The sequence below is a fragment of the Passer domesticus genome, chromosome 3 (assembly GCF_036417665.1).
Source record: "Passer domesticus isolate bPasDom1 chromosome 3, bPasDom1.hap1, whole genome shotgun sequence".
In the NCBI taxonomy this organism is placed as follows: Eukaryota; Metazoa; Chordata; class Aves; order Passeriformes; family Passeridae; genus Passer; species Passer domesticus.
Genome location: NC_087476.1, coordinates 110,171,547 through 110,189,005, shown reverse-complemented (window position 1 = coordinate 110,189,005; position 17,459 = coordinate 110,171,547). Strand labels below are relative to the sequence as shown.

The 17,459-nt window shown below is 38.2% G+C and overlaps 1 protein-coding gene across 5 annotated transcripts in view; it reads left to right on the top strand.

Moving 5' to 3' along the window:
• Positions 1-17,459, top strand: part of MAP4K3 (mitogen-activated protein kinase kinase kinase kinase 3) — a 65,505-nt gene that overhangs the window by 44,626 nt on the left and 3,420 nt on the right. For 4 of the 5 annotated variants that reach the window (XM_064415095.1, XM_064415094.1, XM_064415093.1 and 1 more), the window contains 13 exons: positions 669-778; positions 1,717-1,758; positions 1,991-2,075; positions 3,075-3,154; positions 5,722-5,782; positions 5,868-5,985; positions 7,830-7,888; positions 9,739-9,842; positions 10,567-10,738; positions 12,890-12,958; positions 13,077-13,169; positions 14,812-14,882; positions 17,366-17,421. In XM_064415095.1, the coding sequence (XP_064271165.1) occupies positions 669-778; positions 1,717-1,758; positions 1,991-2,075; positions 3,075-3,154; positions 5,722-5,782; positions 5,868-5,985; positions 7,830-7,888; positions 9,739-9,842; positions 10,567-10,738; positions 12,890-12,958; positions 13,077-13,169; positions 14,812-14,882; positions 17,366-17,421 (1,120 nt within the window). The remainder of the gene's footprint in view (positions 1-668; positions 779-1,716; positions 1,759-1,990; positions 2,076-3,074; positions 3,155-5,721; positions 5,783-5,867; positions 5,986-7,829; positions 7,889-9,738; positions 9,843-10,566; positions 10,739-12,889; positions 12,959-13,076; positions 13,170-14,811; positions 14,883-17,365; positions 17,422-17,459) is intronic. The other variant, XM_064415092.1, reaches the window with a different exon arrangement.

The following is a 17,459-nucleotide window of genomic DNA, read 5'->3' as shown; positions in this document are numbered from 1 at the left end:
ATATAGAGTATGAGGATTCTAAAAAAGTATGTTTGTAGGTTTCAGGTTGAGTGTGTCAGCTGTTTTTGTCATTTGTCATGTCAAGAACATTACATACAAAGTTTGCTTTTGTATGTAATGAACTGGGTTGGGGAGTATAGGAGGTAATTGTGTTTGTTTACTGTCAGCTCAGACTGTTCATTTTATGCCTTTGTCAGTCTGAAGCCTTGAGAGTTGTCTTGGACTGGCTTCTCTTAAGCAAGCTCAATGTCTGCCTCTCAGTTGTTACTTTGGTAGCTTTTCCTTGCTTCATACTTAGTTCTGCTGTTGATTTGTTAAAGATCTGACTCTAACAAGGCTGTGTTTCTAAGGAATCAATAATTGAAGTGTTAGCTACTGGCAAGTATTTCTTTAGGTATGGTCAACACATTTTCCCTCATAACTGTGACTGCATCCCTTTCTGTGAGGTGTTACATTAATTACCAAAAGTCATGGATTGTGGCTTGATGGATATGTGCAGGTGTAACAACGTGCATGCTTCAGAAATAAATTAGGGTATTTTATGCTGTATTATATACAGTGTATGTTCTGACTTAATTGGAAATTCTGGCCCACTTAAGAGTTTTTAGGCTAGATTACTCTTTGAGGTGAAGGCAGAGGGACACATTCTTAACTACTAATTTTTCTAGGTAATGGAGTCACTTCTGTGCAATTAAATGGTGAAAGAGAGGAACTGCCACATCAACAGAATGAAGCTAGAGACACTAACTTCTCAAGGAAAGAAAAGAAGGAAATACTGGTAGGTATTTAAGCTTCTGGGTGTCCTTTTAGAATTGTCATGACTGTTCTACATGTGCAAAGAAGAGGAGCAGGCGTGCTCTTTAATATGGAAATTATGCTGGATGGCACCCTGTTTACTTTGAATCAAAACAGTTTTCCTTGATTGTCTAGTTGTGATACAGTCTTAGTCTGAAGTTTGTCAGTGTTTAGTTTTCCTTAGAAACAAACACAGTGACAAATATATACAATTTTCTTGGTCTTTCACACACCTGAGAGATATAATGAGAGCCATGTCTTGTGCTGTACTGGGCAATGATTGTTTAAGGAAACGGGGAAATGAGGGAATGGAATATGCTGTAGTTAGACTAGATTAAATATAACATGGGACTGCCATCTTTAGGGCTCCTTCCAAGTGTGAGGCTGGAAATGTAATTTTTTTTTGTGAGAAGTGAAGAGGAAATAGACTAGAAATGTGGTGATGAGTCTGTTTTGTTTTAAGGAAGTGCCAGTAATACTGGCAATACTTCGAAAAGTAGGATTACCTGGACAGCTTTGGACTTGTCATTTGAAATTGTGTGTTAGAAATTTACCTGTGAGATGGGTTTGTTCAGAAGCTTCGTTGCGCTAGGAGAAATTGATACTGACACAGGAAAGTGCATGTAGCACTGAGGGGTAACATTTAATGCTGTAATGCTAAAGGGTTGGGCAATTGTTCCAATATTGCTTAAACTCTAGTACTGGAAATGACGTTCTTACAGGCACCACTGTAGCGTGAAAATGTTGCACAACACTGTGCAAACATTCAGTGAGGAGGTATTAGGGAATCATAGTGGAGATTTTAATGAAAAGAAAATTATGCTGAATGCTTGTGGTTATGCTGTGTGTGGGGAGGGAATATACATGTTCAAGCATAGTGTGCATGTGAGTGTAAACATACTTTTAAATTTTATTTTCTAGAAACCAATTAGTAACGGCCTTCCTCCCACACCTAAAGTACATGTGAGTATTGCTGAGTCACACAAATGCACCTTGGGGGCAGGGTGAAAGAGCACATTTTTTGAATGTTTGTAGTCTTTGCTTTTTTACTTAAAAAACCTAATATGACTTAGCAATGTTAAGCCAGTGCTATGACTCTTAACCTTTTGTTACTACTTGAAGTAAAAATAATCCTTTTGGGAAGGTCACATTTTAATTTTTCATATGTATGTATTTAATATTTTTACTTCTACAGATGGGTGCTTGCTTTTCAAAGGTTTTCAATGGCTGTCCATTAAAAATTCATTGTGCAACATCTTGGATAAATCCAGATACAAGAGGTATTATATGATAAGTATTTTACCCATTTTGTCCTCTCCTTGAATTTCAAGAGTGCTTAGAAGAGCAGGACTATTCCTTTTAAAACAGACACGTATTCATATAAGCAGGAGTTGTTCTTTAATTATGCTACTGCTGTCTAAAGTTGTGTTATTTTTAAGATGTATTGGATGAAGTTTTTTGCTTTGATTCAAAAGAATAAATTACATATTGAAATCAAAGACTCTTCTCAGCATTTTAGTCCAAAAGAAGACAATCCTAATTCGTCTGTAAAAAATCTGACTTTTGGAGGTCTTAGCTGAGATTTTTCTGGCCCTACTGGATTCTGCAGTTGGTTGGGTTTTTTTTTAGTTTTTTGCATAAATTTTAGTGCTTTAATATCTAGCCTGATAAAAGGGATAGTTGGTAATATTGTACTCAATTTGCCTGGTATTATACCCTTTGATTATAAGCTAGATAGACATACTAGTGAGCTGGTCAGCACGAAAATATTTGGATTGTTTTAGAGAGTGGAATTAGGGAAGGGTAAATCCTTAGCAGTTGACATCATCTCATAGGAGATGTCTGCCTTGTTTGCATGCCTATGTACAATCCAGGGATTTGGTTATGTTCAGGAGTTGAGGCACCCACAGACTACTGAGAAAATGTTCAAGTCACTACTGCTGTGGAAGTAGTCTCAAAGAAGGCAATGGATATTTCCATAATGTATGGAAGTGTCTAAGTAAGATATGCTGAAGTTATTCACGTGATTTCCTGCTTGTGGTTGAATTACTTTTTTCTAATATTTCAATTATTACTCAAAAAAAGCCCTGAGCTTTCCTAATGACTTAAAACAGCCCCATTCATAAATTAAGGCTTCCTTATCAGGATTAATTTTCCATGCTTTCATACACTTAACTTATAGTTTGATTTGTTTCCATGTGTATCGATGTTGCTTTTTGGTAAAGGTGTAAATACCTTCCTGAATTAAGATTTCTACCTCTTTTTGTTTGTGTTTGCAGATCAGTACTTGATATTTGGAGCAGAAGAAGGTATTTACACACTGAACCTCAATGAACTTCATGAAACATCAATGGAGCAGGTATATTTCTGGTTTTAAAAAAATACATCACATTTTTAACCCTTCAGATTAATGTTGTATAATCCTTATAAAAATGGGTTTTACTGTATTTGCATAGGCACTGGCTACACTGAGAATTACCTTAAATATTTGCTATTGAGGATACTTTTCAGTCATGTTTGTGTTTGTAGGCTGAACCATGTTTATATAGGAGATCTTCATCTATCTATGTTTTGAACTTCATCATAGTGCATTGTTCTGCAGGTACAGAATTGTGATTAGGTAAACAGTATGGAATTTCCCTGATGCATTTTAGATGAAAGTTTCTATTTTCCTTAAAACTTCATTACAATACAGAATTATTGCAACAAACATTGTGATTCAGCTACAGGGAAGCAAAGAGATTCTTTATTCACAGGAGTCCATTCTTGTGGTCTTAAAAGCAGCTTTGCTGATGAGACTCAGCTTGCTGAATTCCACCTAAAGCTCTGTCTTTGCAAAGTCTTACAATAAGTAATTTCTTTAAGGGATGCTGGGGAGGGGAAAATGCAAGTTAAAGGCCTTTCTGTATTCTCCAGCTCTTTAGTTACTCTCTAAGAAACTTCTTGTTTTTCTTGCCTTCTCCCTACCGTAGGGAGCTGTGCACCTGCCATCAAGATGGAGGAATTTGCAAGGAATTTGCAAGCCTTCACACTGTAAGCTGGAGGCACTGGTGTTTGCTCAGCCTCCAGGGTCCAGACATTTTAGAGGTGTTTGTTGTGTTGAGAGGGAGGCCTGGTTGAACTGAGCTCAGTGTAACCCATAATCATACTGGTGCTCGAGTTACCTGGTTTAAACTTAGCTCAGGTACCACTCTGCTGCTGCACTGCAGTTGTAACAACTACCCTGAGAAATATCACTAATGTAATAATAATTCTAATAGGCCAGGTAGACCAAGGAAAGGTTTGGATTTTTTCTTTACTGTTTGGGGTTTGGTTTGGGTTGCAGTTAACTGGTAAGGAAGAAGAGCTGTAATGAAAATCACGTAGTGTGTTGCCTAGTGAGCTTCAGGGAAATGTTTTAATGAGCACTTAGAGACAAGAAGAAATGGTTGCTAACACAGCCAGTCCTGTGTGGAACAAGGAATGAGTGGCAGGACAATTAACCTGCTAATTTGAAGAATTGCTATTCTTTAATCCTCAGATCCAAACCTACTGAGTCACAATATGCTCATATACCTACAGAAGGTCAATCAACCCTGCATGTTAAATTTTGATGCAAGCAGTGTGGTAGATTATTACCATAGGTGTTTCTTACAGTGTGTTTAGGTTGTGAGAAGAGTTCAGGAATAGAAATGCACCCTCTGTGCTAACCACTTATTGCATCAATATTTATGATAACAGTCAGTAGGGCTTTAATAGCGTTTCCAAATTTTATGGTTTATGTCATTGTTTACTCTCACTCTGATACAACTCAGCATAAAAGCTAAAGTAGTGTTCTTGATGCGTTTTCTTTGTATTTCACTTCATCAGTGGACAAAGGAGACATAATACATGTTTCCAGGAGTTAGAACAGCTTCAAGGTTAATATTTTATTCCTTTTTTTGGAAGAGTTGTGGTTTTTTTCTATTGTGGTTTTTTTGTTTGTTTGTTTGTTTTGGGGCTTTTTTGTTGTTGTTGTTTTGGGGGTTTTTTAAGAGAAAAACAATTGTGCTCCTGAGTGGTTTATCTAGCCCAATAGTCTCTTGCCTAAAGTGGCAGTGGGAAGTGTCAATGAGCTTGGTCACTGTGTGTTCTCCTCAGACTCCACTAGAGTCATTGAATCAGGGATGTTGGAGGATCCCTACCTATTTTTTGTCTCCTTTTGGACCTCTTGAACATGAGTATGTCTAATCCCTTGTTTGTGTTGGTACTTTCCACCTCCATGACATCTTGTGTCAATAAGTTTCAGAAGTTAGGTGAGAGGGGGGAAAAAGTAGTTGTTGGTTTTTTGGGTTTTTTTGAGAGATGTCTTGTTGCTTTCAACCCCATCTTTTTAGGAATTGCAGGATTTGACAAAAACCAGCTCTGCCTTGAATATTTGTTGCACTCATTCATCACTTAAGCGAAATGTGTAATCATGCAGGTGAAGGTGAAGAATCCCTTCAAAGTACCACTTTTAATTGTTTCAAGAGATTTGGACTGTCACAAGCTTTAGAACACTGTGGTTTGTTTAGAACATGATTTGTTGACCGCGCTTAGTTTACTGAAGTTGGTTGTCGAGCTTTTCTTCTTTGAAGGAGAAAATTCAGTGGTTTTTGAATTTTTTTTAAAGGGTTGATTGATCTTTATAATAACATCTTGTGGAATATAATATACCAGAAGAGATGAGTATAAAATGTGCTAATTTTCTAAATGTTAATTCATATATTAAATATAGTGTATGTGCCTAAGATTTACTCTGAATTAACTCTGGAATCCAGGTAAACATTACTTGGCTTAAACTTACTTCTGCTGCAAAAAGCAAGTCAATATTAGCTTTGTCCTGTCATCTAAGCAATACTAATTGATAGCTGTCTTGTGTATATCAAATTGAATGCTACTTCTTTGTTTTTTCCTTCCATTTATCAGCTATTTCCTCGAAGATGTACCTGGTTATATGTCATGAACAATTGTTTGTTATCAATATCTGGTAAGTTACTGTGCTATCTTGCAGTGGTAGTGCTGGTAAACACTTGGTTTCGTATTTGAAGTGTGGTTTGTTTTCTAATTGCCAGGTAAAGCTTCTCAGCTTTATTCCCATAATCTACCAGGACTTTTTGATTATGCAAGGCAAATGCAAAAGTTACCTGTTGCTATTCCAGCACATAAACTCCCTGACCGAATACTTCCCAGGTAAATACACATCATCGGATATATCAGAATATCTTAGCTCTGGGAGTTCAGGAGATGCTTGTGAAGCTCTGGGAACACCAAATAGTGGGGGGCTCTGTTCACAGATTGCAGTGAATGACTCATGTGCATTAATGAGAGGGTTGAGCCCTACATTTAAGGGATCAGCATGTGAATTGCTCTTATTAGAGAAATGGATTTTGGTACACCTTACCTTCTGGTTATGAAACTTCTTGTTTCTGGGCATAGCTCTTTTCAGGTGTAGTCTAGTGTCATACATCCTGCTTGTACTTGATGCTGAACAAAAGCTATGGCCGTGCCCCTCCTGGCTGCTGTAGAAATTAACCCTGTCCTGGCCAGAACTGGGGCACTGCCAAACAAGCCTTAGCAGTGGCCCATTCAAATCCCAGCAGAAGAAGGTAGTAACTCTAATCTAGTTTGCAGAAAAATCTTTGATTTTTAAAGTGCATAGTGACACACTGGTTCTTCTAATAGAATAGGATTTCTGTTAGGAAATTGTGTTACAGAAAATTTGATTCTCTGCTACCTTTAGTTCTATTAAAAGCCTATTAACAGGTAATTCTTGGGTTCAGGAAAGGCTTCTTCTTGTTCAGCTACCTCAAACATAATGGTGTAACACTTGTCTGAAAATTGTGTTCTTCCTAGAGGGTAAATTCTAAACAACTAAGAGATAATTTGTGCTTTAAATTGTTACCTTCTGTGTACCTGCACTATTGTTCTGCTCTTCTCTTCCAAATTTGACTTTGGTCGGTGACTTTGGCTTGAGGACTGAATCAGCAGTGGGCTAATAACCATAATTACCATAAGAATCATGCTAGGAAAACCATACTAGATTCTGCCTGGAATAGTACCTCACCTAAGTTGCAGAGGACTCAGAAAATATCTTGTCCAGTCATGTCACTTCCCAGGAAAAATGCAGCATAACCTGAATGCGAGTGCCAAGTCAGTCATTCGAAGGCAGGAAAGATTAATCTAAATAATGAGTTTTCCTGTTTTACCTCTGGTTGTAGGGTGTCAGGGTAGTCACATTTAGCCAGGCAGAAGACAGACATTTGAAGTATGTAGGAGAACGTAATTTTTCCTACCAGAGCATAAAGTGTACTCTTAAACAAGATTGTGGATACTATGATGGTGAGTGCTACGTGCAAAATGGTAAAAGCAGAGGTTTTGGTAAAGAAAAGGGAAAGCAAAATTGAATTTGAAGTAATTTGTTAGGTTTATATATTAATTTATAAAATGTTCTAACGTCAGTTTATGATACTTGGTAGACAGACATTCAGTAGCAGAAAATATGTCAGTGATAAGTCTCCTTTCCAGCTTCTTTCCCTGGAGTGTCCTTGAACAGTTCCTTTCAAACTTTGCATGACTTGTTCCAATGAAAATTTGTGACCAGTACTCAGTTTTCATGCTATTCAGTCCTTTTGCATTATCAGTCACTTCTGGGTAGTTCCATTTGAAATGTTACACAGCTGTTTTCTCAGTTCATAGCTTTGAGTGCAGCATCTGTCTGTCAGTGTATTTATTCCCATCTTTTCTACAGCATCAAATTACTTATTTTTATTGTTAAGAGTACTGTGGCCAGTCTCAATAGTGCCTGTTGTCTTCTGATGCATGTAGAAACTCTGGGTCCTGTTACCAGCAAATAACATTTTGGCTTATCTGATAAATTTTCACATTATTGTTTCCATGATTTCACAAGAAATATACAAACTTGTATTTTTTTTAGTTTTTTGATGTGGCAGATGTTTTTCTATCAGTGAATGTCTAAAAAGAAAATTCACTCAATTGTTTTAGTCAATCAGTAATTTTGTGTTTATCTTTTGTAGGAAGTTTGCAGTATCTACGAAAATTCCTGACACTAAATGGTGTCAAAAGTGTTGTGTTGGTAAGTGTAGGTCTGGAGAATAAGTGTGAAGGGGCAGCACAAATGGTGGCAATATTAAGATTATTGAGTCAAGTGTAGAAGGTAAAGGGAGAAGAGACTTTGTCATTATTATGAAGCTGTGCATTTGCAGACGATGAGCTCATTCAGATTAGTCCTTGGGTTTAAGCAGTAGAAACTTTCCCATTTAGCTCTTTGTATTTTAAAGACAATTTACAAGAAATGCAGAGAACCAGAATGTCAAAATTCAAACCAATTCTCAAGAAGAACCTAATCTCCATGATGGAGAAACTTGGAGAAGTTGCCATCATGATTAAGCCACCTGCATTCCTAGCAGAAGTTTCAGTTACCAATACTGGGTGGTAAAAAGCAAAGGACTACTTTTAAGTCTTTGAGGACAGTGTTGTCTCTGAAGCCTGTATAATGTGTTTAATAATATGCCAGTACCAAAGTCTCAAAGCTGCACTGTGTTAAGACATGTTCTAAAAGGGAGGCAGATAGATTAAAAAGCCCCAAACCTCTGAGATTGTTAATGAGTGCTGCAGGGAACACTCATGGGACGACGAGTGAAGTGACAGGGGTCAGAGTATGTAAAAACTCTGACTTTCTGACAGAAAAAATAATTTTGGAAGTCCCTATGTTTCTAGGTTCATAAAACAAGAAACCTTGTGTTGTGCTCCTCTGTGCTCACTGTCCTGCTAGGCACAGAATTTAACAGGGGTGCTGTGGTACTTGACATTATGAGAGGAGTCTTCATGTTCAGAGATATCTCAGCCTCCTAAGCCTGGAGCCCTTCATGCCTGATAGGTGTGAGTGATAATTTGTGAACACAGCAAGGGTAGCTCTAAGAGTCTTACTTTTTGTGACTTGAGCCTCCATTCCTGCTGGCACATAAGTCTGATTTTAGCCTTGGAGCAGCAGGAGTGCCACAGGAGACAGAAAAAGACAAGAACTTCTGGTCTTCTTTCTGCTCCTTACAGGTTTTAGTGATTGTTTTGTGATTTGTGCTGCTGAGTTCAGCTTTACTCAGGGTCACAGCAAGTATTATTTTGCACTTTGCAAATGCATTTTGCAGTCAGTCTGATGGTGAGTGAGAGCTTGGATTAACGAAATAAAGCAGTGATGTTTAAAGTGCTGATGAGTTTCTGTGGCAATAAGGTAGTGTGAGTATATTTCACTTCTGTGATAGTTCTGGATTGTAGAAGCTTGTTATCTAAAATGTTGCTTATTGCCTGATGGCCCACAGTCACTTTACTGCACAGTAAAATCTGGTCTTCAGATGTATTTGTACAAAGTGCAAAATAGCACTTGTTTGTCTTCAAGGAAATGTTGGCAGTGCTTAAGGAGTGAAGTTTTGTCAGTATTGTAGAATTGAAGTTGTGAAACTTCACAGGGCCTAATTTTGCAGCTTTATTGTTCTCTGCCAGTTTTTAATTGAGTTCTGACAATGGAAGAGCAGCACTTCCTGCTTTTCTATTGTTCTTCAGTTTCAACTGGATTTCCTGATGGTCTAGAATTGTCCATCAGAATTACAGAGATCCTGGATTTCACACTTGCTGTGGCAGTGCTTGGAAGGCAGCTGAACTGTTCACTGCCTGCTGGGTAACTGTGTTGTAGAAGAGGCCATTCTTTAACAGCTTGCTTGTGGTGATTTTGAGATAGCTTAGGCAACCCAGCACGGTAGACCCAAGACACTCCAAATGTGTATGCAATCAGCTATTTTTTAAAGATATAAAACATTAGAGTGGGGGTGGTGTATATTTTCCAAAAGTAAATGGACTGTTACATAGTTGGAAATTATTTATAATTTGCCTGTGCTTAATACACTAATATTCTCTATCTTTTCTTGGCAGTGAGAAATCCCTACACAGGCCACAAGTACCTTTGTGGAGCACTACAGTCTAGCATTGTTTTGTTAGAATGGGTTGAACCAATGCAAAAATTTATGTTAATCAAGGTAAAATTACTATTATTCTTCATGTTGTCTTCTAATTATCTTGTAGTGACTTGTTAAGAATAAGTATTAGCCATTTCTTGATTTATTAGACTTTTCTCTTGGTTTCTCTTATATTATATTGAAAATAACTATTTAAATGTGGCATGTATTAACTGACTCAAAATAAATGTTCATGTTTTTGGGGTGCACTTCAGTTAGAGAACCAAGCCCTTTTCTCCATGAACATTGCCCTTCAGTTGCACAATAGAAAACTGAGGCTGGCAGGCTAGGACAGGGGTTAATAGTGGTCCTGCTCCCATACTAGAGAAGGTGACCATTTATTCTATGGTTTTTGACACTGAGGTGCCCAGAAATGCTTGTAATCTCCCCATCTGACATCACCTGAAGAGACAGAGCCAGGGTGGGCTCATGTTTATAAAAAAGCAGCTGCTATAACTGGATCAGCCTGGAAGAGAAGGCTTAGGGGCTCAGTAGCCAGGGAGAGCAGTGATGAGCACTCTTCTTGTCCGTGGGCAGCTGCAAATAAAAGACATGCTATTTTATTTTAACTGAATTGGCATGAGATGCTCCAAGCTTCTTTTGTATTTATCAATTCCTGTTATCTGAAGAAGTAAACCTAATGTTACAAAGGATGCATAAAATTTACCATACAGTTTGAATATCTAATAGCAACTCAGACTACATTTGTTTCCCTTCTAATATCTATTTTTGCTTATTCATCTAGCACATAGATTTTCCTGTACCTTGTCCACTGAGATTGTTTGAAATGCTGGTAGTCCCCGAGCAGGAATTCCCTTTGGTTTGTGTTGGTGTCAGTAGAGGAAGAGACTTCAACCAGGTGGTGAAGTTTGAGACTGTCAACCCAAATTCTACCTCTTCGTGGTTTACAGAAACAGGTTTGTGTGCTGTTGTCATTGCATTCCAAAATGTTCTTTGCTCTTCTGTTATAGCTGAAGCACTAAAAGGCAGGCTTCTCTAAGGAGGCAAATGGTTAAATCATCAAGGCTAATTGATAATTGCAAGTTCTCTGCTTAAAGGGGTATCTGGTTGAACCTGCTTGCACTTGCACTTTTTTTTTATGTTTCTCCTTGTTGAACTGATTCAACAAGGATTGGATTCCTTGAAATTTTTGGTATAGCAGAGGATGGAGTTATGGTTTCTTGCATTTCCATAAATTAGGCAGCACTTTATTACCCTTTGTGCTGTTTTGTGCTCTACCCTGGCACCATGAGTTCTATTTATTTAATAGCTTTTAGTAAAATTGCATTCTGAGCAATTTCTTTGAACATCTCTGGAAGATGTAGTTTGGCTCTCCTACAATGCCTTAACACAACCTACATAAACCTACTATGGTTAGAAATGGTGTTGTCACCTCCTGCTGAGATAGAGCATTCTTCTGGTGTTTGTGGAAGCAAAAAGGATTAGGACCACTGTAGCAGGAAACCGAGTGCCTGCCCATCACCAGTGTGGGCACCATGAGTGAGATGGCCACCATCTGAGCAGCAGCAGACATTCTCCCATGGAAGTGTATTAAGAATTACTTTTTTAGAGTTACACAGTTGCCCCCTGAACCTAGATGCAGTAAGGAGCTAGTCATAGTTGGCGGGTTCAGAAGCAGTAAATACCTTTGGTTTTGCCTGTCATGGATCCCTTGTTGGTTCGTGGTGAATTTATACATAGCTCTGTCCTGGTATACACGTGTGCATGAGTCCAGATGAGTGTGTACTGTGGAATTCACTAGGAAGAACAGTTTCTTCCAGGAAGAGACCCACTGATCATGCTGCTGCTGAAAAGTGAATCAGATTTTGACACACTTTAAAGCATAGTTAGAATACTCAAAGTGAGCAGTGGATGGCAAATTAACACACTTTACCACTTCAGACAATGCATTTTATTTTCATTCCTTCCTACGTGTAACTGTGACTTTATAGCACAGCCCATAAAGGAAGCACACTGAAGAGGAATGTCCTGTTGTCATTTCACTCTTAATGTTGTCTGCATTGGTGCATAAATATAAGAGTACAAATCTCTTCTCTGGTTTTGGTTTTTTTGTTTGGTTGGTTTTTGTTTGTTTTTTTTTTGCATTGTGCCTTCCACTCTTTGCTACAATTTCCTTGAATGACTTGTGTGTTCTCGTGTTGTGTCTATGTTGTTTTTTCTTCTATTTTTGTAGCTCAAATTTAAACCCTTTTGTTGCATCAGCTTATTTCTGTCCCCTGCTGGCGGGAGAGCAATGATGCAAACAGGTTTTTGTTTTTTATAATTTTAACCAGAAGCTGCTTTTGTGTTCTAGGTAAGGTGCTCTAGTTTCTCATGTCTAATGGATGTACTGAGTTTCTCTTTGCTATATGAAAGATGCCTACAGAATCTGGCAGTAATGTTGAATTAGTAAGAGTTGCTTTGTATGTAACTTTAATGTTAATAAACAAATGGACCAAAACTACACTTCTCTTTTGAGCTGACATGTCCACTAATCATCTGTGGGTCAAATTCCCATTTACTGTGATGGAGACTGCTGCAGCTGTAACCCAGAAGAGAAATAAATAGCCCTTCTTTTGAGGGTTTGGAGAAGGAAATAAGCCCCTATTTTTGGAATATCTGGGAATGGAACATCTGCAAATAGCATCAAGAATTAAGTAATAGTATATAATCCTATCAGGATTTAGAAATAAAGACAAAAGAAAAGTGCAGTGATGCAGCATAGAGTGGACAATCACATATATCTGGCTTTTTGCAACAGCAGTATTCAATTACACCAAGAGAGAATAAATGGAGAACAATGTACAGGTCAGTTTTCTTTTGTGACATGGCTCAGAAAAGGCTGAATTAAATCCATACTTCAGTATTGCAGCTTCAGTTTTCCTGTCATAGCCAACATGTTGGATAAGTGGACATGCATCTCTAAAAGAAGAGTAATGTCACTGTTAAGATGATGATTTTAAGTAGATAAAACACACTAATCCATCAAAATGTCTCAAACTCTAGAACTTCCATTTCAAATTTCATGCTAATGTATGTTATGAACTAACACTGTTGTTTTTTTACAGACACTACGGAGACGAGTGTTGTCCATGTAACACAGCTGGAGAGAGATACCATTTTGGTGTGCTTGGATTGTAAGTTTGATACCAACTAAATATGTATTATATGTATGTATATACATGCATACATGTCTTCAAATTGGTTCTGGATTGAAGATAATCCTTGGTTAACATATCCTTATTTATTGTCTAGGCTGCATAAAAATAGTGAATCTGCAAGGCAGGTTAAAATCCAGCCGCAAACTGTCATCGGAGCTCACGTTTGACTTTCAGATTGAATCAATAGGTAAGCTGGGTTTCATTATTAGTCTTGAATATCCCTGTAGGTCAGAGAGTTGGACAATCACCATCTGGATGAAATTTAACAAGAGCAAGTGGTGGATTCTGCATCTGGGATGAGGTAGTCCCAGTTATGTGTACAAACTGTAGGATGAGAGGCTGGAGAGCAGCTTGGCAGAAAGAGATCTGGGGGTTGGGATTGGTAACAAGCTGAAGATGAGTAAACAGTGTGCTCTGGCAGCCAAAGGTCATGAACAGCAGTAAGGACATGGAAATTATATGAGTTGCATATGGGAAAATTCAGGTTGGATATTAGGAGAATACATTTCACTCAGAGGGTGATTGATCACTGGACTGAGCTCCCCAGAAAAGTGGTTGCAGGACCAAGCCTGTTAGAGCTTGTGCAACATCTGGACGATGCTCTAAGTGATTCTTATGAGTCCCTTCCAAATTGAGATCTTCTATGATGAACTTGTTCAATGTTACAGTAAAGAATTAGGTATGCTACCTGCCTAGTCTTTGGCATTTGGAGCACTACCTCACTCATTTCACTTAGTGTGAGAAGACTCAGTGAAAGGTTTAGCATGTGCTTTCCTAGGAACAATTGGAATGAAGTAATAATCCTGGAGTCTTCTTAGATTAAGCTAAATGTCTTGGAAGCATGATAAAGACTTCTATCCTCTAAGGGAATGCCTTAACACAACCTACATAAACTCTGAATCACCCATGCCTAACTCATTTTGCATGTGTGTTTGTGCAGTCCATTTTTATAAAGCAGCTCAAAGATTAAATTGTGATATGTCACAGGTGGCATAAATTTTGTTTCCTTGTGTAGAATTTGAATGAATTAAATTTGTGAAACAGAAAGAATTTATTGTTTTGGCAATTCTCCAGTAGTTGCATACCTGGATTGCACCACCTGCTGTTGAAAGAGGGGTAGGAGTGATGTGTGCACAGATGAAAGGTAGCAGCAGCAGAAGAGGAACAGTGGGTTCTAAAATCATCAGAACTTGCAGGGAGTTTATTTCTGAGGAGAAGCTTTAAAGTTTCAGGCTCCCAAAGACCCCGTCCAATCTCCCACAGAGAAGAGGACAAGAAAACATTCCCATTAATAACATTGCTTTTATGGCTCTTGATGATTGGAAATGGGGAGAAGGAAGGATTCTATGTAGTTGAAGCTTCTCACTCTGGGACCGCTGCATGTACTGTAGTCCTCACCCTGCTTGTCACAAAATGAGTTTCCAGTGGCCTTTACTGTCCTGGCAGTGTCTCCAAGGACACTTTTGTTAAAACTCCCTATATATTTTATCTTCTCTGTTAAAACTCCATATATTTTGTCTGCAAGTATTAAAGGCATTTCCTGTTCAAAGAAAATGACATGTTTAGGACTAGACATTTAGAATATTTTCTGGTTAGGTGGAAATGTTTTTAAACCCTGCTCATTAAACACATAAATGTATAAATGCAGCTACTTTTGAGGTAGGTTCAGTTTTCAGATTTCTGGGAGACATTCCATAGTCTGAGTGGGTGGATGTCATACAATGGAACATACGTGTACAGATTTCAAAACTATAGTCTTGTGCTTTTGGCCTTAAAAGCAAGGGTTGAGTTTATGCCTCAAAACTGATTCCAGTGTTCTTTCTTACCAGTTTGTCTACAAGACAGTGTGTTAGCATTCTGGAAACACGGCATGCAAGGAAGGAGTTTTAGATCAAATGAGGTGAGTTCTACATTTTGCATCAAATTCTGGCTTCTAACGTAAGCCATGTGGAGGAGAAATGCACAATACAGCTGCCTGAAAAAGAGTGAAACATTTCAGCAATTTCCTAGGTTGGACCTAGGAGCTGTATTCTCATTCTAAGCTTGTTTCATAAGCTAGAAAGCATTGGTGGAGCTGTGCAAGAACCCCCTCACATCTGACAAACAAAGCAGAAACAAAAGACCAGGCCAGGATACCACAGAAAATATCCAAGTCTAATTCTTGGTGATGTTAATCTTCATCTTAAATTGCTTTCAAGACCACTGTCAGTTCCTTAGCCTCACACATATGGATGCAAAAATCTAGGCTTTGCCAGTGGTTCCACTGCTAAACTTCAGCTTTTTGTCACAGTGTCAAATGAGTTGCCTGATGTTTTTTAGTCTTTTCCATGTTCTCTTGGCTTACAAATACTTTGAAGAATTGCACCAGCTTTCACATGAAATATTTTTCCATATTCAGTAGAAAAATACCAGATTGACCTAAATATGGTTGATTTGTTTTTTTCCCTAAAATCTCCTTGTAGTCACTTTTTTAGCCCATTGAATGTGATTTTTTAGACAGAGTTAAACCATTATAACCACCTTCCCAAATAGTTTTTATTTTCCCTTGCTGCACACCTTGTGTACCTGTTAGTGAAAATTCTGTACTATATAGGAATTAGTTTGGTTATTAATGAATATTTACAAATATTACCAGTTTCTCCATCAGTGTTTCATTGACTGAGAAATTGAGCTCATTATCACTAATTGTATTTTAAGGTACACATACAGTCACACCACATTGTTCCAGCACTACACTGACTTGCACAAAGCCTCAATTGACCCAGTCTGTGCTAACAGTGAGGCTGCTCTGTGTGAACCAAAGGCTGGAGTCAGACTGCTGCTTGTTTCCAAGGTGTAAATGTTTATTGTGGCATTTGTGCATTGCTCTGTCCAAGGGTAGAGCACTCAGTGGCTCTGCTTCAGCTGGGAGAGGCCATGTCCCAGTGTGCTGCAGCCCAAATGGATGCATGTTGTTGTTTATGTAAAGCATCAGGGACAGTGGCTTGCTTTGTTGCTGTCAAGCCAAAGCCAGAACCTAAATGAAGAACTGAAAGCAGAACTGGGCTGTTGACAGAAAAGCAAGCCACCTAAAATGTTTTCTCTGTAGGACACGTCTTGGGTAAGCTTTTGGGCCTTTTTAAATTCCTTATCTCTACTAGCTGTCCCACTAGCTGCAGCGGTTAAAAACAATAAATGTATTTTCTGCTGTAATATGAAAAGCCTTCAGTGCCAGGCTCAGGTCTTGACCATGTTTGTTACTTTGGGGGAAATCTTGTACTATGTAGTGGGTAGGAAGTTGTTGCATGGGACAAAAAGCTGACTGACTTAACTTGCAGCATTTCTTTGAAGGCATCATTAGTTCAGACTCCCTATTCTAATACAGTTGGCCTAATTGGGGGTGACTTGAGCTGCTTGCAAAGTTCTTTCCTTCCACAATTGTGACCTTCCACCGTGGTTGATCAAGTGTGAAAATTGAAAGAGGGAACTGTGAATTCTGACACAAGAAATTCAAAATTTGGGCAAAGATTTTACAGCCTTAGCCTCACAGAAAGTAGAAATTAATTTTTTTAGAAAAGTGAAGGATTTCATTGTTGTGAATTAAAATTCTCTTGCAAGTTCTCTGCACCAGAAGTGAATTCACTAAGTCAGCTAACATTACTAGGGTCTGGGAAGGAGATGAGAATGCCTACTTTCCCCACAGTGTAAAATTTGGCTGTTTAGAAGAGGAGCTTTGTACACAGTGTTGCCTGATCACAAAGTGACTGAATACCCTTTGGAGTATGCACTGGGCTTTGGTTGACTTCATTAATGAACATGATGATTTTGTGGGTGCTTTGATACTCATATGACCATAAAGATGTATCACACAAGTACAGTTCACCAACAGAACACATGGGTCTGTTGCACTCGTCTGAAATGTCAAAAGATTAAATTTTATTTTTGGAGTGGGCATAAGTACCACAGATTAGATTGTTTCTCTGCTAGGGTTTTCAGAATATGAACTTAATGCATTCTTACAATTATTCAGCAGTTCAACAAAATGTGTTTTATGTGTGATTTGCCTGGCCCATTTTTGGGTATACACCCTAAAGTGACATTAATTGCACCCTATCTCTTTCAGCCATGACTGTAAAGACAATTGCACTGGTAACTCAAGTACCAAGCTGGGCCCTGCTGTTGTGCTTGCAGTGGCTAGCAGAGGAATTCATGTAATGTGGGAGGAATTACAGAAAACTTCTATATTTTAGTTAAAAGTGACAGTTGCATTATAGTCTATTGGATTTCAATTGGCAGTCAGTTGGTAACATCAGTCACAGTCAATTCTTTTCTCTTGACTAATGTTAAAAACAAAATGAAAAGACTTGTGCTCTTAACATGTAAGTATTTCTTTTTATTGTCTAGATCACACAAGAAATTTCTGATAATACAAGGATATTCAGGCTTCTGGGATCTGACAGGTAAGATGAGAAGTAAACAGGACATACAAAAATAAAAG